At 44.6% G+C, this 19739-nt stretch overlaps 1 protein-coding gene across 5 annotated transcripts in view; it reads right to left on the bottom strand.

The window, feature by feature from the left end:
• Positions 1 to 19739, bottom strand: part of DPP6 (dipeptidyl peptidase like 6) — a 1188326-nt gene that overhangs the window by 870806 nt on the left and 297781 nt on the right. The window contains exon 1 of one of the 5 annotated variants that reach the window (XM_012512311.2): positions 518 to 2095. The exons of 3 other annotated variants lie outside the window; for them this stretch is intronic. In XM_012512311.2, the coding sequence (XP_012367765.2) occupies positions 518 to 751 (234 nt within the window). In that variant the 5' untranslated portion in view covers positions 752 to 2095. Of the gene's footprint in view, positions 1 to 517; positions 2096 to 19739 lie in introns of those variants that run through there. One more of the 5 variants, XM_004090272.3, reaches the window with a different exon arrangement.

Raw genomic sequence — 19739 nt, 5'->3', positions numbered from 1 at the left:
AGTAAGAAAAGGAATGAACGAGAGGCATTTGAGTCAAGGGACAGAGTGGGTAGGCGAGGTGGGGCACGATGGAGAGATTCCAGACACAGGTGGGAGGGAGAGAAGGTGCCTGAGGCTGTGTTCCCAGAGCACGAAATAAATAAAAAATAAACCAACTCGTAAGCACAGGCCGATCAAATTCTCTCCTTAGGAACCATAGCAGCATGCTGTTAAAAACAGACATCCGCGCATCCACGGAACGCAAGGCGAATTCCAGATCCCAGCAGGCGCAGTACCCAAACCCCGCTCTCTCCAGCCACCAACTCCCGGCCGCCGCGGCTGCAGACACAGACCCGCTCCCTCCGGGACGGCGGTGACCGCGTTCTGGCGCCACGGAGCCTGCCTGGGGGCGCCCGGAGAGTCGTGGGCGGTGGGAGGGCGCCCGATCACCCCCCCACCATGCCCCCGGCCGACGCGTCTCGCCGCGCGCTCCGCCCGGAGCCCCCGCCGCCGCCCCCCGCCACCGAGAAGCTCTTACGTCCTCCTCGTCACCATCGCTCCGCGCCTGGTACTGGAACCGGGGCCGGCCACCCGCGCCGCCGCCGCGCTCCCGGGGCGCCGCCGCCTGCGCCCGCGGGCCGAGGGGCTTGGCTCCTGCGCCGCCGTCCTCCTCGGGCCCCTGGCCGCCCAGGAGGTGACTCGCCTCCGGGGGCGCGGGGAAGGACCTCGAGGTGTTGATCTTGCCGGTGAACCTCTGGTACAGCGAAGCCATCGGGCACCGCGCTCCTGCTGGCTGTCTTTGGGGCTTTTTAATATTTTGCTTTTTCTCTCTCGGGTTCCCGCTCCCCACCCCGCTACAGATTAAAAAAAAAAAAAAAAAAAGGCGGTGGGGAGGCAGCAGCAGCAGCAAGGCAAGCCCAGCGCCGGCGGCCGCTCCTCCCGCGCGCCACTCGCGAGTCTCCGCTGGCGACTCTGCCTGGCTCAGCCTCCTCCGCCCCCTCCCCGGCGGCTCGGGAAGCCGGGGTTCTGGCTGTGCTTTCTCTCTTTCCTGTTTTTATAATTTTTTTCCCCAAACTCCTTGCCACAGCCACGTACGGCCTAATCAAAGAGATTGAAGGAAGGAAAAAAACCAAAAACATAAAGCGAGGGAAATGCCTAGGCCCCAGAATTTGGCACCACCTAGAGACCGGCACACATTCCGAGCGCTCTCCTCGCTCCCCGCCCCCAGGCCCCTCTCGCGGCTCCTCCTCCACCCCGGCCCCTCCGCCCCCTCCCCACCGGCCTCCTCCCCGCGCCCGGGACTGGAGCCTGGGTGGCAGGGGTTGGCAGCCCGGAGGGGGCGTGGGGTCGCACAAAAAGGGGGCGAGGGTGCGTGAAGAGGGTGGAGGGGCGGGGACCACGCGGGTCGTGGGTGCGGGGGCGGTGGGGGAGTCCCGGGAGCTCAGGGTGCTCCGGCGCCACCGAAGGTAGTGCTGCGCGTGCCCCGCAGCACGCGACCGGACGGTGCGAGGGGACGCGGAGGTCGAGGCAGGCAGGCCAGGGGGCGACTGAAGGTGCAGCCGGCCCCGGGGCGCCCCAGCCACGCGCGCGCTGCAGCGCCGGGCTCCCCGCGCCCCCAGCTCCTCTTGCCTAACTTGAAGCAACAAGAGAGAGACCCCGAGGACCTGGGGTGCGAATGGGGCGTGGGAGAGCCACCAGGAGGGCGCTGGGTGGTCTGGCGACGCTGGTGCAGAGGCCGCCCTCCTTCCACAGCCCAGCTCCCTCCGAAACCGCCCCGTCCCTTCGCCCCTCTCCGGAGGAGGGCAGGAAAGGTCGTGGGGCGGCGGAGGAGGCCCAGAGGCCCAGGCGCCCCTCGCGGGTGCTGCGCCCCACAGAGAGCCCGGCTGTGACCGCGACTCCGTTTTCATTATCATGAACCCAAGCGGAGGCTCGGCTCTCGGGCTGCCCGCAACTTTTCCAAAGCCTGCGCCTCACTGTGCCCGCCGAGAGCGAGGGAGGGCGACATGGCTCCACTCGCCGCGCGCTCTCGGGCTTGCCTCCCGCCCAGCCGCAGGAAGGCGCGCTCCAGCGCCCCTGTGTGGACACCCGCACCAGCGGGCTCCGCTCCTCCGCTCCAGGCCCGGCCTGGCTTCTCTTCCCCTCCCCGCCCTCCGGCGTCCTCCCGGCTCTCTCCTGCACTCCTCTCCGTCTTTCTGGAGTTGCTGGGCAGGCGTCTCTCTTGTCTCGTCCCCACGTCCTCCTTGCGCGCCCCTTCCAGCCCTTCCCGGCCAGGAAGGACCTATCCCATCCAGAGAGCGCAGGTGGGCCGGGCAACCCCAACTCCAGAGCGGGGAACCTGTGAGACCCGCCCCTGCCCATTCCCCCGCCTCCTTCCACATGGAGGTAGGGCGTTGGCTTCATCTCCCAGGACTGCGTAAGGCTCCCTGCTCCTTCCGGGTTTCCACGCCTGTTTCCACTTAGGGTTTCAAAATAACAGGCTAGGCCTCCACGCACAAGGCTGACTGCACGTTCGCCCCCAGCCCAGAGAGAGGCCTGCCTGAGCCTGAAACTGCATGCTCCCTCTGTTTCCCTAACTGCGGGGGAGAATACTGGATGCCGGTGAACAAGTGTCCTGGAAAGACACCTCCTTCAGTCCCTTCCACCTGCCTCCCTTCCCCAAGCTCTCAATCCAGTGTGTAGTTTTCGGTTTAACTAAATTTGTACCACGCTCATCTTCTGTTTACTCCACAGTAGTTTCCGTTTACTATGAAGAAACATGAGTTTAAAAACACTTTTAAAAAAATAGCAAATACAAAACCAAGTAAAACCAGGATTCCAACAGCTAAGCAAGACTTGCTGCATGGGAGAGGCCACGCAGGTGGGTGTGGGGTGGGGAGAGCTTCAGCTGCTCCATTTGACTTTGAAGACAGAGGCAACAGAGCCATAAAACTAAACTTTAAAAGTCACCACAATTAGATAGATAGAAAACCTTGCTCTCAACCCCCTCCTCTGCCCCAGCTGTGCTTTTGATGGGAGGAAGCTGCCTCTCCTAACATGGACATGAAAGAAGGCTCATGCTATTCACCGCAGCATCGCGATCCTGACATTTCACTAAATACAGATGCAGTTAGGGTCCCACTTATGTAATATACATACGCTATCTATGAAATATACATGCATATTTTTACACAAACTAAATGTCATACTAATATAGTTTATACAAAATACAATAATTATGCAGAATAGTTTATGTATCGTACATGATACTTCGTAGATGTGTGCATATTAATCATAGAATACCATTGGGATAAAGAAAGCATATGTGCCACTTTTAAAAATTATTTTCTCAAGGCATTGTAGGTAACTATAATCTAACTAAAGTTTAAAATCCCGATTAAATTACTTAAGAAAATATGATAAGCGATTTCTGCTTAAAATTATAACATGAAATCACCATAAAACTCATAAGCAACAGGGGAAAGAGTTGAAGTAAAAATTTGTGCTGGGAAGCAAATCCCACAATTAAGCAGAAGAAACGGAGGGCAGGGGAGGAGGGCAGGAAAGAGCGAGCGTCTGAAAGATGCAGGTGTGAAAGGAACCGGAATAGTGGGGAGGACTGAAAACAGCATGGATGAACACGAGGCTGTTCCTCAAGGATGATCCAGATGGAGCGCCCTTTACCCAACTTGAAAAGCGATTGGCTATACTCTTGCACCTTGCACACTGAACGCGGTGCTTCTAGGGACATTTTAAAGAATGTTCTGGCCGGGTGCGGTGGCTCACGCCTGTAATCCCAGCACTTTGGGAGGCAGAAGCGGGCGGATCACGAGGTGAGGAGATCGAGACCATCCTGGCCAACATGGTGAAACCCCGTCTCTACTAAAAATACAAAAATTAGCCGGGTGTGATGGTAGTCCCAGCTACTGGGGAGGCTGAGACAGGAGAATTGCTTGAACCCGGGAGGCGGAGCTTGCAGTGAGCCAAGATTGCGCCACTGCATTCCAGCCTGGCGACAGAGCACGACTCCATCTCTAAATAAATAAATAAATAAATAAATAAATAAATAAATAAAGTTCTATACCTCGTGTGTATATGCATGCGTGTTTGTGCACCCACACATCCAAATTTGTGTTAAGCACGGATACACACATTGCAGTCGAGGGTGTGAGGACACTGTGGTCCCACATATAAAAGAATAAAGTGGTTAGTATGTTAGAATGAGTGAAGCGATACAATTTTAAAGAATGGCAAGCTATGGCATGTTATGTTTATGATGTATAATTAATTCAATTCTTGTCTCTAATCACCTTTCACCTCCTCTTATCCACACATACACACACACACACACACACACACAAACAAGGAAAAAGGTACCCCGAAGAGGAGCAAAAGTACCCAATGGGCATTTCAAAATAGGTGTAGTGTTTCAGAAGGAAACATGTCAATATTTCCCTCTACTCAATTTCTCCTTGAACGTCTGAAATACACTGTGGTGATGAAGCAGATTTTTATTCCTATTTATTGGGTAAGTGTGAGAAAATATTTTTGAAAATATTTTGCAAATTAATGTCGAGTTTAATTCCTCCATGCTGCTCCAAACCAAATGCCCCCAGCCCATTTTTCTATCTAGTTTCATATGATTACTGCTTCCCTATTTATTACAAAGGTGTGGGTGTGTGTTTATTTTCCCTAGAACAAATTTACAAAACAAATATAAGTCATTGGGATGAGGCAGATGCTGCAAAATATGTTGGATAGTCATTTTTAAAATGACAATGAAGGCAAATTTTTGGTCTACCTGCAAGCTAAGCATTGTAGGAATAACAAAAAGTACATCCATTGAGTTCAGCAGCCTAAGCATGATTTTTATTAGCTAAGAGGTTTTCTTATTTCTGAGAGAATTATATCCTGTAGTTTACTTCCCTTTTCTCTGGGTGCTGAGGGAGGACAGAACCATATTTAAGACTGTTTTTCTTTTCCAAATACTAATATTTGAAGAAATGAAATGCCTAAGTTAGCGTACTCTGAAGGAAGGTCTTCCCTAAAACAGTGGGGATCACTGTCTTTTATATATTATCACCTTGAACTCATAAACGGGGAGACATTTTTAAAAATGTGGGTAGCTTGAGAAAACACAATGCTAAATGCATCAACAGAAGGCATATTCTCCACTCTGAAAATCTGTTTCTCACTCTCTATCTCTCAAAACATGTTTGGTTTCTTGTTTCCATTTTTGTTTTTTGCAAGATAACTCTCAACTAGGGGCTGGGTAGTAAGACCTTTTACACACTTTCAAACAGGAAATATCCAGCACACACTCACACACATACACACACACACAATAACTGCTATTTCAGGCTTTTGAAAAACAGAGTTAAAGTATGAATTGGGTTAATTTGGGGCTTTTCAACTTAATACTTAAAAATTATGTTTTATGTAAAATCATTGGTTTTAACCCAATAAATAGCCTTTCTCTAACATCAGTAAAGTTAAGCTTCAATCTCCCAATAGCACATGTCTCTGCATTTTAGCCCTACCATTGTGTCACTGCTTGGATCTTACACACAGTTCAAAACGTACGTACAACTAACTACACTAGCATCATGTACACAAACACAGTGGTTAATCAACATGAGTGTTAAGGTTTATTGCCAGGTGAGCTGCACAAGCTTTTGATCCTACTAAAATGGCCGGTGCCAACCTCATCCCATGTTTTCCCTGTGGCCCCCTGGAAGGCTGCTCACAACCTTACCACCTTCCTCTAGGATTCTCCCCTAGTTCTTCATCTTGCCTTTCTACATTTAACCATAATCGACTCTTCTTCTCCCACTTTCTAACTACCTTTCTCCACTTCTGTTGTCTTGCCTTCATTCATGTCCCTTCTCTGGATCAATATCTGTAGGCTATATGTAGAATATATATTATTTTCTCTAAAACGTCCTTGCTGCCCTCTGAATATTTATCAAATCTTGCCTTGTGCTACCAACATTGCCTCAGAAGTTATCCAAATAATCACCTCTCACCCTAGAGGAGGCACAAACTCCTGTCATTTCCCATTTTCTGGTGACACAATAATCGTTTTCACAGTGCTTCCCAAGGCTCTTAGGTTTTTGAAGCATGGGGTATAGAAGACTGTCTTCTGTTTCTGTTTGTCCCTGGTGATCATTTGACCATAACCATGTTGTTCTCCAAATCCTCTTAGTTCATAGATCAAGCTTTATTAGATTAAAAGAGATATGACTTCTGCTCCAAAGTGCCCCTAGGGTGCCTTGCCCTTTTCAAACCACACACTTCTTAGGGCCAGGTGAATTAAGTTAAATATGCTTCCCTTCAATGTTTAAGTGACAGGAATGAGTCTCTGCAGCTCAGTGCTTTAATTTTGTAACCAGGAGAGGTGATGGCTGCATTCAGAAAGAAGAGAAAGCTTGTGTCTGTTGTCTCTGCTGACCACTGGCATGCCTTGTGAAGGACAAAGTCCTGCTTGCGGTATGGTCAGCCTTAGAACTGAGCGTGAGCCGCAGGGAGCAAGGGCTTACACTGTCTTCTGGGGGCATTGGCATCAGGTCACCCAGAGGCATTCTCAGGCTTTGACTTCAAAGCAACAGTGAAACCAAAATGGATAAAGATAGGATCAGTCAATGCAACATCTTTTCCTGACAGCAAAACAAACAGAGCCAGTGCCAACTCATCAAATCCTGCCACGTAAATTGGTACTCTCCTGCAGGCTGATAGAAACAGTTACAGAAAGTGGAAAACTTGACTTCGCTAAAAATCACTGCAGTTACAAATGAAGGAAGGGGGTATAGTGTATTTCTAAAATGAGCATTTGGACTAAGATTTAGGGAGGGTTGAGTGTGAGCACAACTTAATTCACCCCCGAAAGAGAAGCCTTGCCTGCCAGAAGTAACAAAGTAAGAAAAGCCCAGCAAGTTGGCCCCCAGGTCCAAGCACTGCAGATTCCAGTGTATCTTTCCATCTCTTCTTCCAACAACACAATGACTGTGAGACATAAGGAGGGAAGAGGGAAGAGTCTTCCTTTACGTGACAAACCACCTTTTCAGATGTTCAGTGGGACAGTCTGAGTAGCAGCCTCTTCTTTCAAGAGCATAAGATAGTGGAGCATGTGATTGCATTTCCAACCTATAAATATCCAGCTCCTGAACACTCATCTTTGAGTCCTAAATGGAATAAGCCATTATTGCCATATTCAAAACTGTAACAGACTGGAATGTTGTTCAGCAAATACTACTCTCCACCCCATGCCCCCTGCAGGAAAGCATCTTAACCTGTCCCCTGACACCTACTCCCATCCTGACTTTGATACTGGTCATGTGACTTACTTGGACTAATGGGATGTGCGTGGACATGATGCACGCAGAGGCTTTGCAGCTGCTTGCATACCCTGGCTGGCTTCTGCACTCTGATGATCCACCATACAAAAACGTGTCCCTATTAACAGCCGATGCTTTAGCCTGGCCCCAGAACAAACACACTTGGAGAAGACCTCAATACAACCCATAGCCTGGGGCTAAGCCAGATATTTGGGGAGTACACAGCAGAGTCTCTTAGCCGAGCCCAGTGTAGACCAGCTGAATCACAGTTAACCAGCAGAAATGTGGGTCTTGGAATAAATACTTGTTGGGTAAGTCACTGAGGATAATTGGTTAAACAGCATGCTTGTGTCATTAAAGCCAAATCAATGCATGAAAAAATGGCATGTGAAGTCAATGCTTCTTGTAGGTATTTCACTTATTCAGTTAACACCTGAGTGCTGACTATGTGCCACTCATTGTGCTACATTCTAAGGATGAAATGATGAACTACAGTGAACTTGCTTTCATGAAGATGATAGTCAGTACTCCTCAAAGTGACGCAAGACTGATACTACAAATTATCAGACTGATAATGCTTTTCTTTTGTGAATAGATGCCGTTTTCTCAATTTCTTGCTCCTTTTGGTACATTTGGAGCCCTGCTAGTCTTACTACAAAAGGACCGTTAGAAACCACTAGCTTGCAAATGTGTTCACAATAAAGCTGTAATTTATCTATTGTAGCAGCACCAAGTAGCATTTTTAATCTACTCATACAGTGGCTTTCAAAGAGTTGTTTCTGGACCAGTAGCGAAAGCATCATTCAGGGACTTGTTGGAAATGCAGATTCATGGGCCCTGTCTCAGACCAACTGAAACAAAAACTCAGGGCTGGGGCCGGGCAAGCTGCATTTAACAAGCTCTCCAGATGATTCTGATGCATGCACAAGTCTGAGAACCACTGCACTAGAGCAATGTACTAGAGCCATTTTCTTCATGGCACCAAGGTGACCTGGAAGATTTCTCAAATGTTTGCTTAGGTCTCAGATAACAGCTTATACATTTAAAGGATTGAACAAGGATTCTCCTAAGGCTAAGGCTAAGGGTTTTTCAAGAATAAAAAAAGAAACCATTTAAATGAGGAAGGGAGTTTTTTGTTTTGTTTTGTTTTGTTTTACATCTTTGCTAAGACTTTATTCAGAATCAAAAAAGAATGCAGTCCGGTTAGTCTTTGCAGGACATTTTCAGACGCTGTTTCACCCTTGAATTGATGTTTAAGGTTCATGTCAGGAAGAAGGTAGAAGTCAAAAGGGAATTGTCAAAGCAAAGGCAAAGATATGGTCAAACTAAGATACCACAACTGTTGTGGCTTATCTGAGATACTCTGATTTTGCACGTAAGCAGAGAGCCTTTCCCATCTTCCCAGAACGTATGCAATTTGTCAGAAGAACTCTGCAGAATTGCAAAGAAAAAAAAAGCCTTACTTTCAAAAAATGATTTCATAAAAAAATCTTCCGTGCCTCTAGTTTGGACTCGTTGCTTTTTTAATGCAATAAAAAAATCCTGTCCTTAATTAAAAATCAATAAAGTTAATAAACAGTTTAAGTTGAAACCTGACTTTTATGAACTTAATTTTCCTGAATCCACTCCTTTAAAGCATGTTAAAGAGTTCATTATAAAATCCATTTAATTTTATGTTTCACCATCACTTAAGATTACCTCTAAATTTCCATGTACAAATGGAAATATCTACAAATTTAAAAAATGGGTCGATGCTACTTTAGGTAGATCAGTAGTTTTTCTTGAATTTTAACATATTCTCTGAACCACAGGTGCATGTTTAATATTTATAGGCAAATATCAATATACACACAATAGATCTTAAATATGGAGAATGAAACCTAACCTGGAAAGAGAACTCCCCCACACAGGAGGTATCAGTGCAAAACCCTGATTCATGCATGTTTGTGGGTTCTCATTAACGAAAACAAATTGCATTAGGAGCAATAAAACTGAAATGAAACCATGTATCTGCTTCTTGTGGGTAATTTAATTCACTGTGGACTGTAACTTTATCAGCACCACTATACCCATTTCCGAACAATTTCCTTCTCATAAAGGAGAAAAATAGGTTTGTCTATACTACTAATTGCATTTCAAATCATAGTAATTTGGTAATCAAAAAAGTAATTCTCTCAACAATTACTTATATTTTGCTTGAGAGGTAACACCGAAATTGCCCATTGGCTAAATAAATCCACCAGTCACATGAGCCTGCAATTTGATCCGCCTTTTTCCCTCACTCACAGCAGCAACAACAGTGACTCTCAGCTGCAGCGGGATGAGGTGGGTCCTGTTTGTTCCCCGAATTTGTGCTCTGAGTCCCTGATGGGATTCCATTAACTCAGTCCTTCACAGCGCACCCATAATCACATCACCATTGTGCTTCTGTATAACCCAGCAATACCCAAATTACATCACTGATGCAGACCCATTTCAGTCTTTGTGGGAAAAGTTGGATAAATTAATGCTTTCAAAGGACTTTGAAGGCTTTCTTAGCCATCTTGGGGTAAAAGAAGAAGCAGTGTAAGGCGATATTTACATCTGCCTTTCCGGATTCCTTTTTAAATTTCTCTCAGGGCTCTGATCTCATCCCCAACTTCAAGTCCAACTCAAAATGAGATGTACATGGTTGATTGTGGTCTCAATGAATGCTGAGTTTCCCAATTGAGATATTCAAATCCCTAGGATAACTATCTTCCTTGAGTAGGCAGTTTTATCAAATAACATAAAATTATCCAATCCAAATATACCAGGAGATGGAATACCGAACTCATGAGTATTCCAAGATAAAACACAAGACTTCCAATAAGATACCTGGTTATAATACTGATCCTCGGGTGGTATACTTATCTGGGTGTTTAATGAAAATCTTGGAATAGGTCCTTATTTTTTTTTTTTTTTTTTTTTTGAGATGGAGTTTCATTCTTTTTACCCAGGCTGGAGTGCAATGGCATGATCTCAGCTCACTGCAAACTCCACCTCCCGGGTGGAATCAGGTGATTCTCCTGCCTCAGACTCCCAAATAGCTGGAATTACAGGCATGTGCAACCAGAGCTGGCTAATTTTGTATTTTTAGCTGGGGTAGAGATGGGGTTTCACCATGTTGGCCAGGTTGGTCTCCAACTCCTGACCTCAGATGATTCGCCCACCTTGGCCTCCCAAAGTGCTGGGATTACAGACGTGAGCCACCATGCCCAGCAAGTACTCACTTTTTATCTACTGATTACATCTACATTTTATTAAGTCCACTAATCAAAAAACTTCAAGCCTAGAACTTCATAGGTAGCTCCTGATTTCCTGGGAAAGCAGCCTGCTTGGATTTGTCCATATGACTAAAAACAGTCTCCATGATGTTTTTAAATGATGGCATCGCCAATGCATAGAGCATCTCAATGGATAAACCACATCCAACTCTTTGTTTCTACCCTGATTAAAGTGGAATGTTGGCAATTTCTTGAATCAATTTTCACAGCTATAGGAAGAGAATAAAAGCAAGTGATCCACAGACTCTTCTATCTCCCATTGAAGTCATTGGTCTTTGAGGAAAAATAGTCACTAAATTTAATGCAGTTCTAGTTTGCCTTAAAATCTTCATTGAGAAGGGGGCTGGAGTGCTCCACAAGTTGACTAGCCCATACCTTGTCCCAGATTCGGTGACTTTTAGCTCAGGGATAATGTCACCTTATCATTTCCCTTCATCGTATTGGTCATATCTAACTTCTCTCAGCATGACGGAAGAGTTCTACAATGCTATCTTCTATTGCTCCTCCACTTAGAAATAACCCTAGCTTTGTACTGCACCAAACACTGAGAAAAGCTTGACATTTTTCATCCAATTAGTGCTTTGGATAAGACCAGAAGGTTTTTGTTGTTGTTTTCCAAGAGGAAACTATATAAATTTTCCTGTGGGCATGGTTCACATATTCTTCCCTCTTAATGAAACACCTGCTTGTATGGCCAACCTTTCACTGGTTGCCCCAGTGCTGCACCCATATCCCTTCTCACTTATTTACCTGCCAATATAGAATATCCACAAGTTAAGGGTGTCCGCTTGATGAATCAGAAATAAAAAGTATTCTGGGAGGCTGTGGCAAAGATTATTTTTCTCTCTAGTAGAAGAGAGTGGTCAGAGGAGGGACCCCTCCTCTGGCCTGCCAACATCACTTCCTCCTGTTTTGCGTCTTTGAACATAGTTGTGTGAGGATTTGATGCTCAAAGCTGCTGTAGCCTTTTGGAAACCATGAGAAGAGGCTGGGTGCCGTGGCTCACGCCTGTAATCCCAGCACTTTGGGAGGCCAAGGCGGGCGGATCACAAGGTCAGGAGATCGAGACCATCCTGGCCAACGTGGTGAAACCCCAGCTCTACTAAAAATACAAAAATTAGCTGGACCTGGTGGTGTATGACTGTAATCCTAGCTACTCACGAGGCTGAGGCAGGAGAATCACTTGAACCAGGGAGTCAGAGGTTGCAGTGAGCCAGGATCGCACCACTGCACTCCAGCCTGGCCACAGAGACAGATTCTGTCTCAAAAAAAAAAAAAAAAAAAAACCATGAGAAGAAGAGGCCAGTGTTTGCAAGGATGCACACCCTGAGCCCTGATAGCATGCAGGTACTGAACTAAAACCAGAATCCTCTTCCCACCCAGATAAAATCCCCCGGGCTTAGCCCCTTTCAGCCAGGAATTGTTTCACAGCCCAAAGCATTCCTGTAGGACACACCGTACACCTGGTTCTTCCACTGCCTGGCTCTTGCACCAGGATAAGTCGCTAAGCATCCGACGCTCATCTATGGCCTAAGCATGCTAAGAGAGGCCAATCCTAACAGCTTTATTTAAGCACAGAGCTCCTGAGAGGGCCAATCAGTTGTTACAGAGGGGGAAACCTCAAAACTTCTTTTATGTACCTAACCTTTAAAACACATATGGCTGCCTGTAGCTCACAATCTAAAAAGAAAATCATCAAGCTTTCCCACCTGATTATTTGTTATTGTCCATAACTCTGGGGAAAAATGCCACTGTATTTGAGCTTTTTATTGATTTTTGCACATTTCTTCAACTAGAAAATCTGGAGGAAAATGTGTGTCAATGCTTGAAGGCCTCTTACATATGTGAAGAGAAGAGAACAGGTTTTGTGAGATGTTTTCTATCCAGGATTGATAAAGCCACAGAGGAGGAGTATGAGTCTGAAAGAGGAGGATAGAGGAAGGACAGAGAAGGGAGAGGGGAAAAGAGAAATAATGCTTTTTAGCAAATTTATTTTAAAATAACACTCTTATGTTTATCTGCACTTTATACTTAAGCTGTGTCGAAATGCAAAACCCCGTTGCCCTAAAGAGACTCCCAAGAGGCTGACTTTGAGCTGGCATCCTAAGAGCCAGTTTGGAACCCACTCCACCAAGGCTGCTATGAGTTGAAGATGACAGGCTTGAAATCCTCTTCCGGGGGAAGGAGGGAGGAGCTGCACAGGCCATGTAGCATGCAGGCTAAGTGTGCATTCAGAATACTAGTAATCGGAATAAGAATCACAGTTAAAGGAAAAATGTTCCAGCCCCTACGAACATATATAGAATTTTGTACCCAGAATATGTGGGAAAAAATACTTTCAGCACACATGATATTGTTTTTATTAGTTAACGAAATAAATTATCATTCTGGAATTGCATATGGGAGAGGCAACATGATTTGATGAGTGTTTAGGGACTTTGAGTCTTAATCCAGCCCGTAGAATTGTTGTTTGAATGTGAGTCTCACTGCATATTTACCAGCCTTGTTTATATAAGGCAGGGGTCAGCCACTAACAGATTCTACCTGCAGAGTCTATGTTGCAGGTCATCTTACACAGAACTGGTGTTGAAAACAGAAAGCAAGAGAAACAGCCTCATAAAGGGTGCTGCCTTATCTTGCAACCTATTTTGATGATTTAGACCTCGTGTGTTTTTCCTTATTTTGATCCAGGTGAATAAATCAGCATAAAAAAGTGACAAAAAACACTTCTTATAGCTTCGTGGATTTCTCTTTTATTCTCCTTTCTTCTTACTGCTTCTCTTTCCCACTCATACCACACCACAGCATCCTCCGTGATAGCACCCCTATCTTTGCCAAACAACTTGGTAGACCCTCTTCCCTTACAGTTTTTGATTTGTATAACCCTCTGATGAATTCAGCCAACTGCAAAAATAAAAGCAGCCGAACAAACAACAGAAAAGCCAAAGCAAAACAAAACAAAAAGAACCTTATAAAAGCGCTGCTGTTGAGCACCCTGAGAACAACTTGGAGCTTGACATCGCCACTTGGGGGCGCCCTGGGAGCTCAGAAATGCAAGCTCCGTCCAGCCCCGGGAGCCCAGGCTGACTCAGGGCAAACCCTTCCTTCTGACTACACCGTTTCTGTACTCAACTAATCACACGGGAAATGAGACTGCCTTTTAGAAGACTTTTGTTTCCTATGAAAAGGAAGACTGCTGCGCTATAAATGTTTTAAATGCTCTCCGAAACATTAATATCAAGTCAGTAAATGAACCATAACTCTGTCTTCTCATTTATTGAAGAGTCAGATATTCCAGGAGGAAGGGGAGGGCAGAAAATGAAACTAATTTCCGTTTATCATGGAGGATGGACAGATCAGATAGATGAGTTTGTGTGCAAATAATTCAGTGATTCAGAAGGGATCCGGGATCACCTTTCACTGGGCCATTGGTGGGTGGGACACAACACTGGCTGAGAGATAGTGATGACACTGAGTTAAAAAACAAGCATTACTGGGCCCAGATTGCCTTATTCCACCTATCATGGAACAAAAAAGAAATCTATTTATCTTTATGTCAGAAACACAAAGCAGCCCAACCAAAGGGGTTCTCATGTATCAGCCATCTTCTGTAAGGGTGCCCAGTATGACTTCGGTTGATCCTGCTGCTATTCCGCCTTCATTAACAGACTACTCAGTACCATTCCACCATACGCCAATATCAAGCATGTCATCAGATTTGCCAGGTTTGGATTTTCTTTCCCTTATTCCAGTTGATCCCCAGTACTGTCCTCCTATGTTTTTGGATAGTCTTACCTCACCCTTAACAGCAAGCAGTACGTCTGTCACCACCACCAGCTCCCATGAAAGCAGTACTCATGTTAGTTCATCCAGCATCAGGAGTGAGACAGGGGTCACAACCAGCAGTGGAAGTAACATTCCTGACATCATCTCACTGGACTAAAGGAGGACTCACTTGATTCTGGGAATCATTCATCAGAACTGCTTTTTCTTGGATCTCTAGTCTGTGGAAACTTTTTTTTTTTTAAATAATTTGGTATTTATTGAAAGTCAAGTGGATTCTTTTGCTTTCTGAGAGGTGAACACAGAAGACTGCAACAAGAACCAAATGACATGCAAGGATTTTTCTTAATTATGCTGTACTCTCAGCATCAGATACATTCAGCCATAACTGTATCTTCCTGAGAGATGGATTTCACTTTCATACGTTAATGGATGAAGTCTACAAATCAGTGAAAAAAGTTTTTGTTAAAATAAAGAGCAATAAAATTATGTAAATATTCAAGTAACCTTTTTTCTAATTAAAAAAGCATTGTAATCACTGATTCTAGAATGACAGCAACTTCTGTTTAACCTTACGTGAAGGAAAAAAAATATATGGAAAGAACTTAATGTTTGCTGAATGAGTCCTTTCCATGGAGATTTGCTCTGTTTCACTGAAGTAATGAAGTTTCAGTACATGGCCAAAGCTTGGATTCCACTTTTCGTCCTGCATTTCCACTTTTCTTCATGAGCCCATCAAAGAAAAATGGCATTGGTGTTACTTGGTTTTTTTCCTGCGTATCATTTACACTTTGATGTTGTTTGCTAATGAGTGCTGTGTGAAGTTCCGGAATTTGGCTACTCTTCATTGGTGATTATGTTTAAAAGCACTATGCAGATTCTGCCCTGACATAATGTGTGTTATTATGTCTTTAGTAATTGTACATTTTTCATTCTAGAGTTTTCTATAAATTTGAGGCTTGCCTTCTCAAAAAAGAAACTGTGCAGCCATTGAATGAAATGTCTTTGGGGTACGGTGTGACTGGAATGTTTGTTAGAAATTTGTTCACACTATCAAATATTGGTATCTTGGAGCCAGCAGAAGAGCAGATTTTGGGAGGTGGTAATAACAAAATTTAATTTCTTCCCAAGAACTTAATTTTCTCACTTATTTTACAGAAATAGTAGTGAAATATTTGATGAAACTTTGTATTTTGGTAGCACTACATAGAAAATGTGTTTTAGATTTATGATGATCATATTTCTCACCAATGTAATTTCAGCCTCAGCAGTGATTTTCAAACTTAGGGAAAGGGACAACATTAGATTTTTTTTTTCATTTTTTTAAAATGATATCTTACATGAAACTACAAAAGACAAAAGAGAATTAGAAATGTTTGAATTAAAGTGAAGAAGGGTTGGGGAAGATGGGCCTGAACCCACTTCCTGTCTCAATCTATGCTACCCCACACACTCCAGGGAACCTCTGAGGTTTTATTGGGTGCACTTTGAAAATTTATCTTCTATAGTGTGTTTGTTTGATTTTAAATCACACAGAAAACTGGGTTTTACTCTTAGAGAAACATTTTCATCCGATTTTTTAGTTTGCTTCATTTGACTTCCTAAATCATTTTTGAGTTCACAAGGATTTAGTACTTTTCTGTTTAGCTTTCTCTCTCTAAGCTTTATCTACCTTAAAAACAAAGTCCTTTTTTAATGGCCAGTCCAACCAATTGATTTCTCAAACTGAAGTGCCCAGGTGTGGACTCATCAATTTCAGTTAGAATAGGGATGTGCTACTTAAGAGTTGGTGCAACTCCAAGGAGCTGACTTGTCCTTGCTTGGGTTGTTTTTTTTTTCTTTCACCTTCTCAAGTTTCCATGGCGTTTGTGTGTTCTTTTTATGTTGATTTAATTTCATGTGTTTTTCCATATCATCCCTTATTTGGCTACATCGTCTCCTTATTCAATGGATTATCCCTTTGTGGGGGCTGCTTATTTTAAAGATGTTGGGGGGAAAAAAACCCGAATCTATGAGCAGTAGTTGCACATAGTTGCCAGTTTTACCTTCTTAGTCATTAGATTTCCAAACCATGCTGCAGTTTTTTGGTCCAGATATAGTATTTCTTTCTAATAAAGTTTTATGTTGCTGCTCTAAATACAGATGCAATTTTTATTGACTCTGTAATCAGATAGAAAAAATTTAACTTGGGGGGGTGGAGCCAAGATGGCCGAATAGGAACAGCTCCGGTCGGTCTGCAGCTCCCAGCCTGAGCGACACAGAAGACGGGTGATTTCTGCATTTCTCTTTGAGGTACCGGTTTCCTCTCACTAGGGAGTGCCAAACAGTGGGTGCAGGACAGTTGGTGAAGCGCACTGTGCGCGAGCCGAAGCAGGGCAAGGCATTGCCTCACTCGGGAAGTGCAAAGGGTCAGGGAGTTCCCTTTCCTAGTCAAAGAAAGGGGTAACAGACGGCACCTGGAAAATCGGGTCAGTCCCACCCTAATACTGCGCTTTTCCAACAGGCTTGGAAAACAGCACACTAGGAGATTGTGTCCCGCACCTGGCTCGGAGGGTCCCATGCCCAGGGAGTCTCGCTGATTGCTAGCACAGCAGTCTGAGATCAAGCTGCAAGGTGGCAGCGAGGCCGGGGGAGGGGCGCCCGCCATTGCCCAGGCTTGCTTAGGTAAACAAAGCAGCCAGGAAGCTCGAACTGGGTGGAACCCACCACAGCTCAAGGAGGCCTGCCTACCTCTGTAGGCTCCACCTCTGGGGGCAGGGCACAGACAAACAGTCAGCAGGAACCTCCACAGACTTAAATGTCCCTGTCTGACTGATAGCTTTGAAGAGAGTAGTGGTTCTCCCAGCACACAGCTGGAGATCTGAGAACGGACAGACTGCCTCCTAAAGTGGGTCCCTCACCCCTGAGCAGCCTAACTGGGAGGCACCCCCCCAGTAGGGACAGACTGACACCTCACTCGGCTGGGTACTCCTCTGAGACAAAACTTCCAGAGGAACTATTAGACAGCTGAATTTGTGGTCTCACGAAAATCCACAGTTCTGCAGCCACCGCTGCTGACACCCCGCCAAACAGGGTCTGGAGTGGACCTCTAGTAAACTCCAACAGACCTGCAGCTGAGGTCTGGTAGAAGGAAAACTAACAAACAGAAAGGACATCCACACCAAAAACCCATCTGTACATCACCATCATCAAAGACCAAAAGTAGATAAAACCACAAAGATGGGGAAAAAACAGAGCAGAAAAACTGGAAACTCTAAAAAGCAGAGCACCTCTCCTCCTCCAAAGGAATGCAGTTCCTCACCAGCAACGGAACAAAGCTGGATGGAGGATGACCTTGACGAGTTGAGAGAAGAAGGCTTCAGAGGATCAAACTACTCTGAGCTATGGGAGGAAATTCAAAACAATAGCAAAGAAGTTAAAAACTTTGAAAAAAAATTAGAAGAATGGATAACTGGAATAACCAATGGAGAGAAGGGCTTAAAGGAGCTGATGGAGCTGAAAGCCAGGTTTCGAGAGCTACGTGAAGATTGCAGAAGCCTCAGTAGCAGATGCGTTCAACTGGAAGAAAGGGTATCGTGGATGGAAGATGAAATGAATGAAATGAAGTGAGAAGGGAAGTTTAGAGAAAAAAGAATAAAAACAAATGAACAAAGCCTCCAAGAAATTTGGGACTATGTGAAAAGACCAAACCTACATCTGATTGGTGTACCTGAAAATGACGGGGAGAATGGAACCAAGTTGGAAAACACTCTGCAAGATATTATCCAGGAGAACTTCCCCAACCTAGCAAGGCAGGCCAACATTCAGATTCAGGAAATACAGAGAACGCCACAAAGATACTCCTCGAGAAGAGCAACTCTAAGACACATAATCGTCAGATTCACCAAAGTAGAAATGAAGGAAAAAATGTTAAGGGCAGCCAGAGAGAAAGGTCGGGTTACCCACAAAGGGAAGCCCATCAGACTAACAGCTGATCTCTCAGCAGAAACTCTACAAGCCAGAAGAGAGTGGGGCCGATATTCAACATTCTTAAAGAAAAGAATTTTCAACCCAGAATTTCATATCCAGCCAAACTAAGCTTCATAAGTGAAGGAGAAATAAAATACTTTACAGACAAGCAAACGCTGAGTGATTTTGTCACCACCAGGCCTGCCCTAAAAGAGCTCCTGAAGGAAGCACTAAACGTGGAAAGGAACAACCGGTAGCAGCCACTGCAAAAACATGCCAAATTGTAAAGACCATCGAGGCTAGGAAGAAACTGCATCAACTAACAAGCAAAATAACCAACTAACAGCATAATGACAGGATCAGATTCACACATAACAATATTAACGTTAAATGTAAATGGGCTAAATGCTCCAATCAAAAGACACAGGCTGGCAAACTGGATAAGGAGTCAGGATCCATCACTGTGCTGTATTCAGGAAACCCATCTCATGTGCAGAGACACACATAGACTCAAAATAAAGGGATGGAGGAAGATCTATCAAGCAAATGGAAAACAAAAAAAGGCAGGGGTTGCAATCCTAGTCTCTGATAAAATAGACTTTAAACCAACAAAGATCAAAAGAGACAAAGAAGGCCATTACACGATGGCAAAGGGATCAATTCAACAAGAGGAGCTAACTATCCTAAATATATATGCACCCGACACAGGAGCACCCAGATTCATAAAGCAAGTCCTGAGTGACCTACAAAGGGACTTAAACTCCCACACAATAATAATGGGAGATTTTAACACCCCACTGTCAACATGAGACAGATCAAGGAGACAGAAAGTTAACAAGGATATCCAGGAATTGAACTCAGCTCTGCACAAAGTGGACCTAATAGACATCTACAGAACTCTACACCCCAAATCAACAGAATACACATTTTTTCCAGCACCACACCACACCTATTCCAAAATTGACCACATAGTTGGAAGTAAAGCTCTCCTCAGCAAATGTAAAAGAACAGAAATTATAACAAACTGTCTCTCAGACCACAGTGCAATCAAACTAGAACTCAGGATTAAGAAACTCACTCAAAACCGCTCAACTACATGGAAACTGAACAACCTGCTCCTGAATGACTATTGGGTACATAATGAAATGAAGGCAGAAATAAAGATATTCCTTGAAACCAACGAGAACAAAGACACAACATACCAGAATCTCTGGGACACGTTCAAAGCAGTGTGTAGAGGGAAATTTATAGCACTAAATGCCCACAAGAGAAAGCAGGAAAGATCCAAAATTGACACTCTAACATCACAATTAAAAGAACTAGAAAAGCAAGAGCAAACACATTCAAAAGCTAGCAGAAGGCTAGAAATAACTAAAATCAGAGCAGAACTGAAGGAAATAGAGACACAAAAAAC

The sequence above is a fragment of the Nomascus leucogenys genome, chromosome 13 (genome assembly GCF_006542625.1).
Source record: "Nomascus leucogenys isolate Asia chromosome 13, Asia_NLE_v1, whole genome shotgun sequence".
Lineage (NCBI taxonomy): Eukaryota > Metazoa > Chordata > Mammalia > Primates > Hylobatidae > Nomascus > Nomascus leucogenys.
This window is presented reverse-complemented; position numbering and strand designations above follow the sequence as displayed.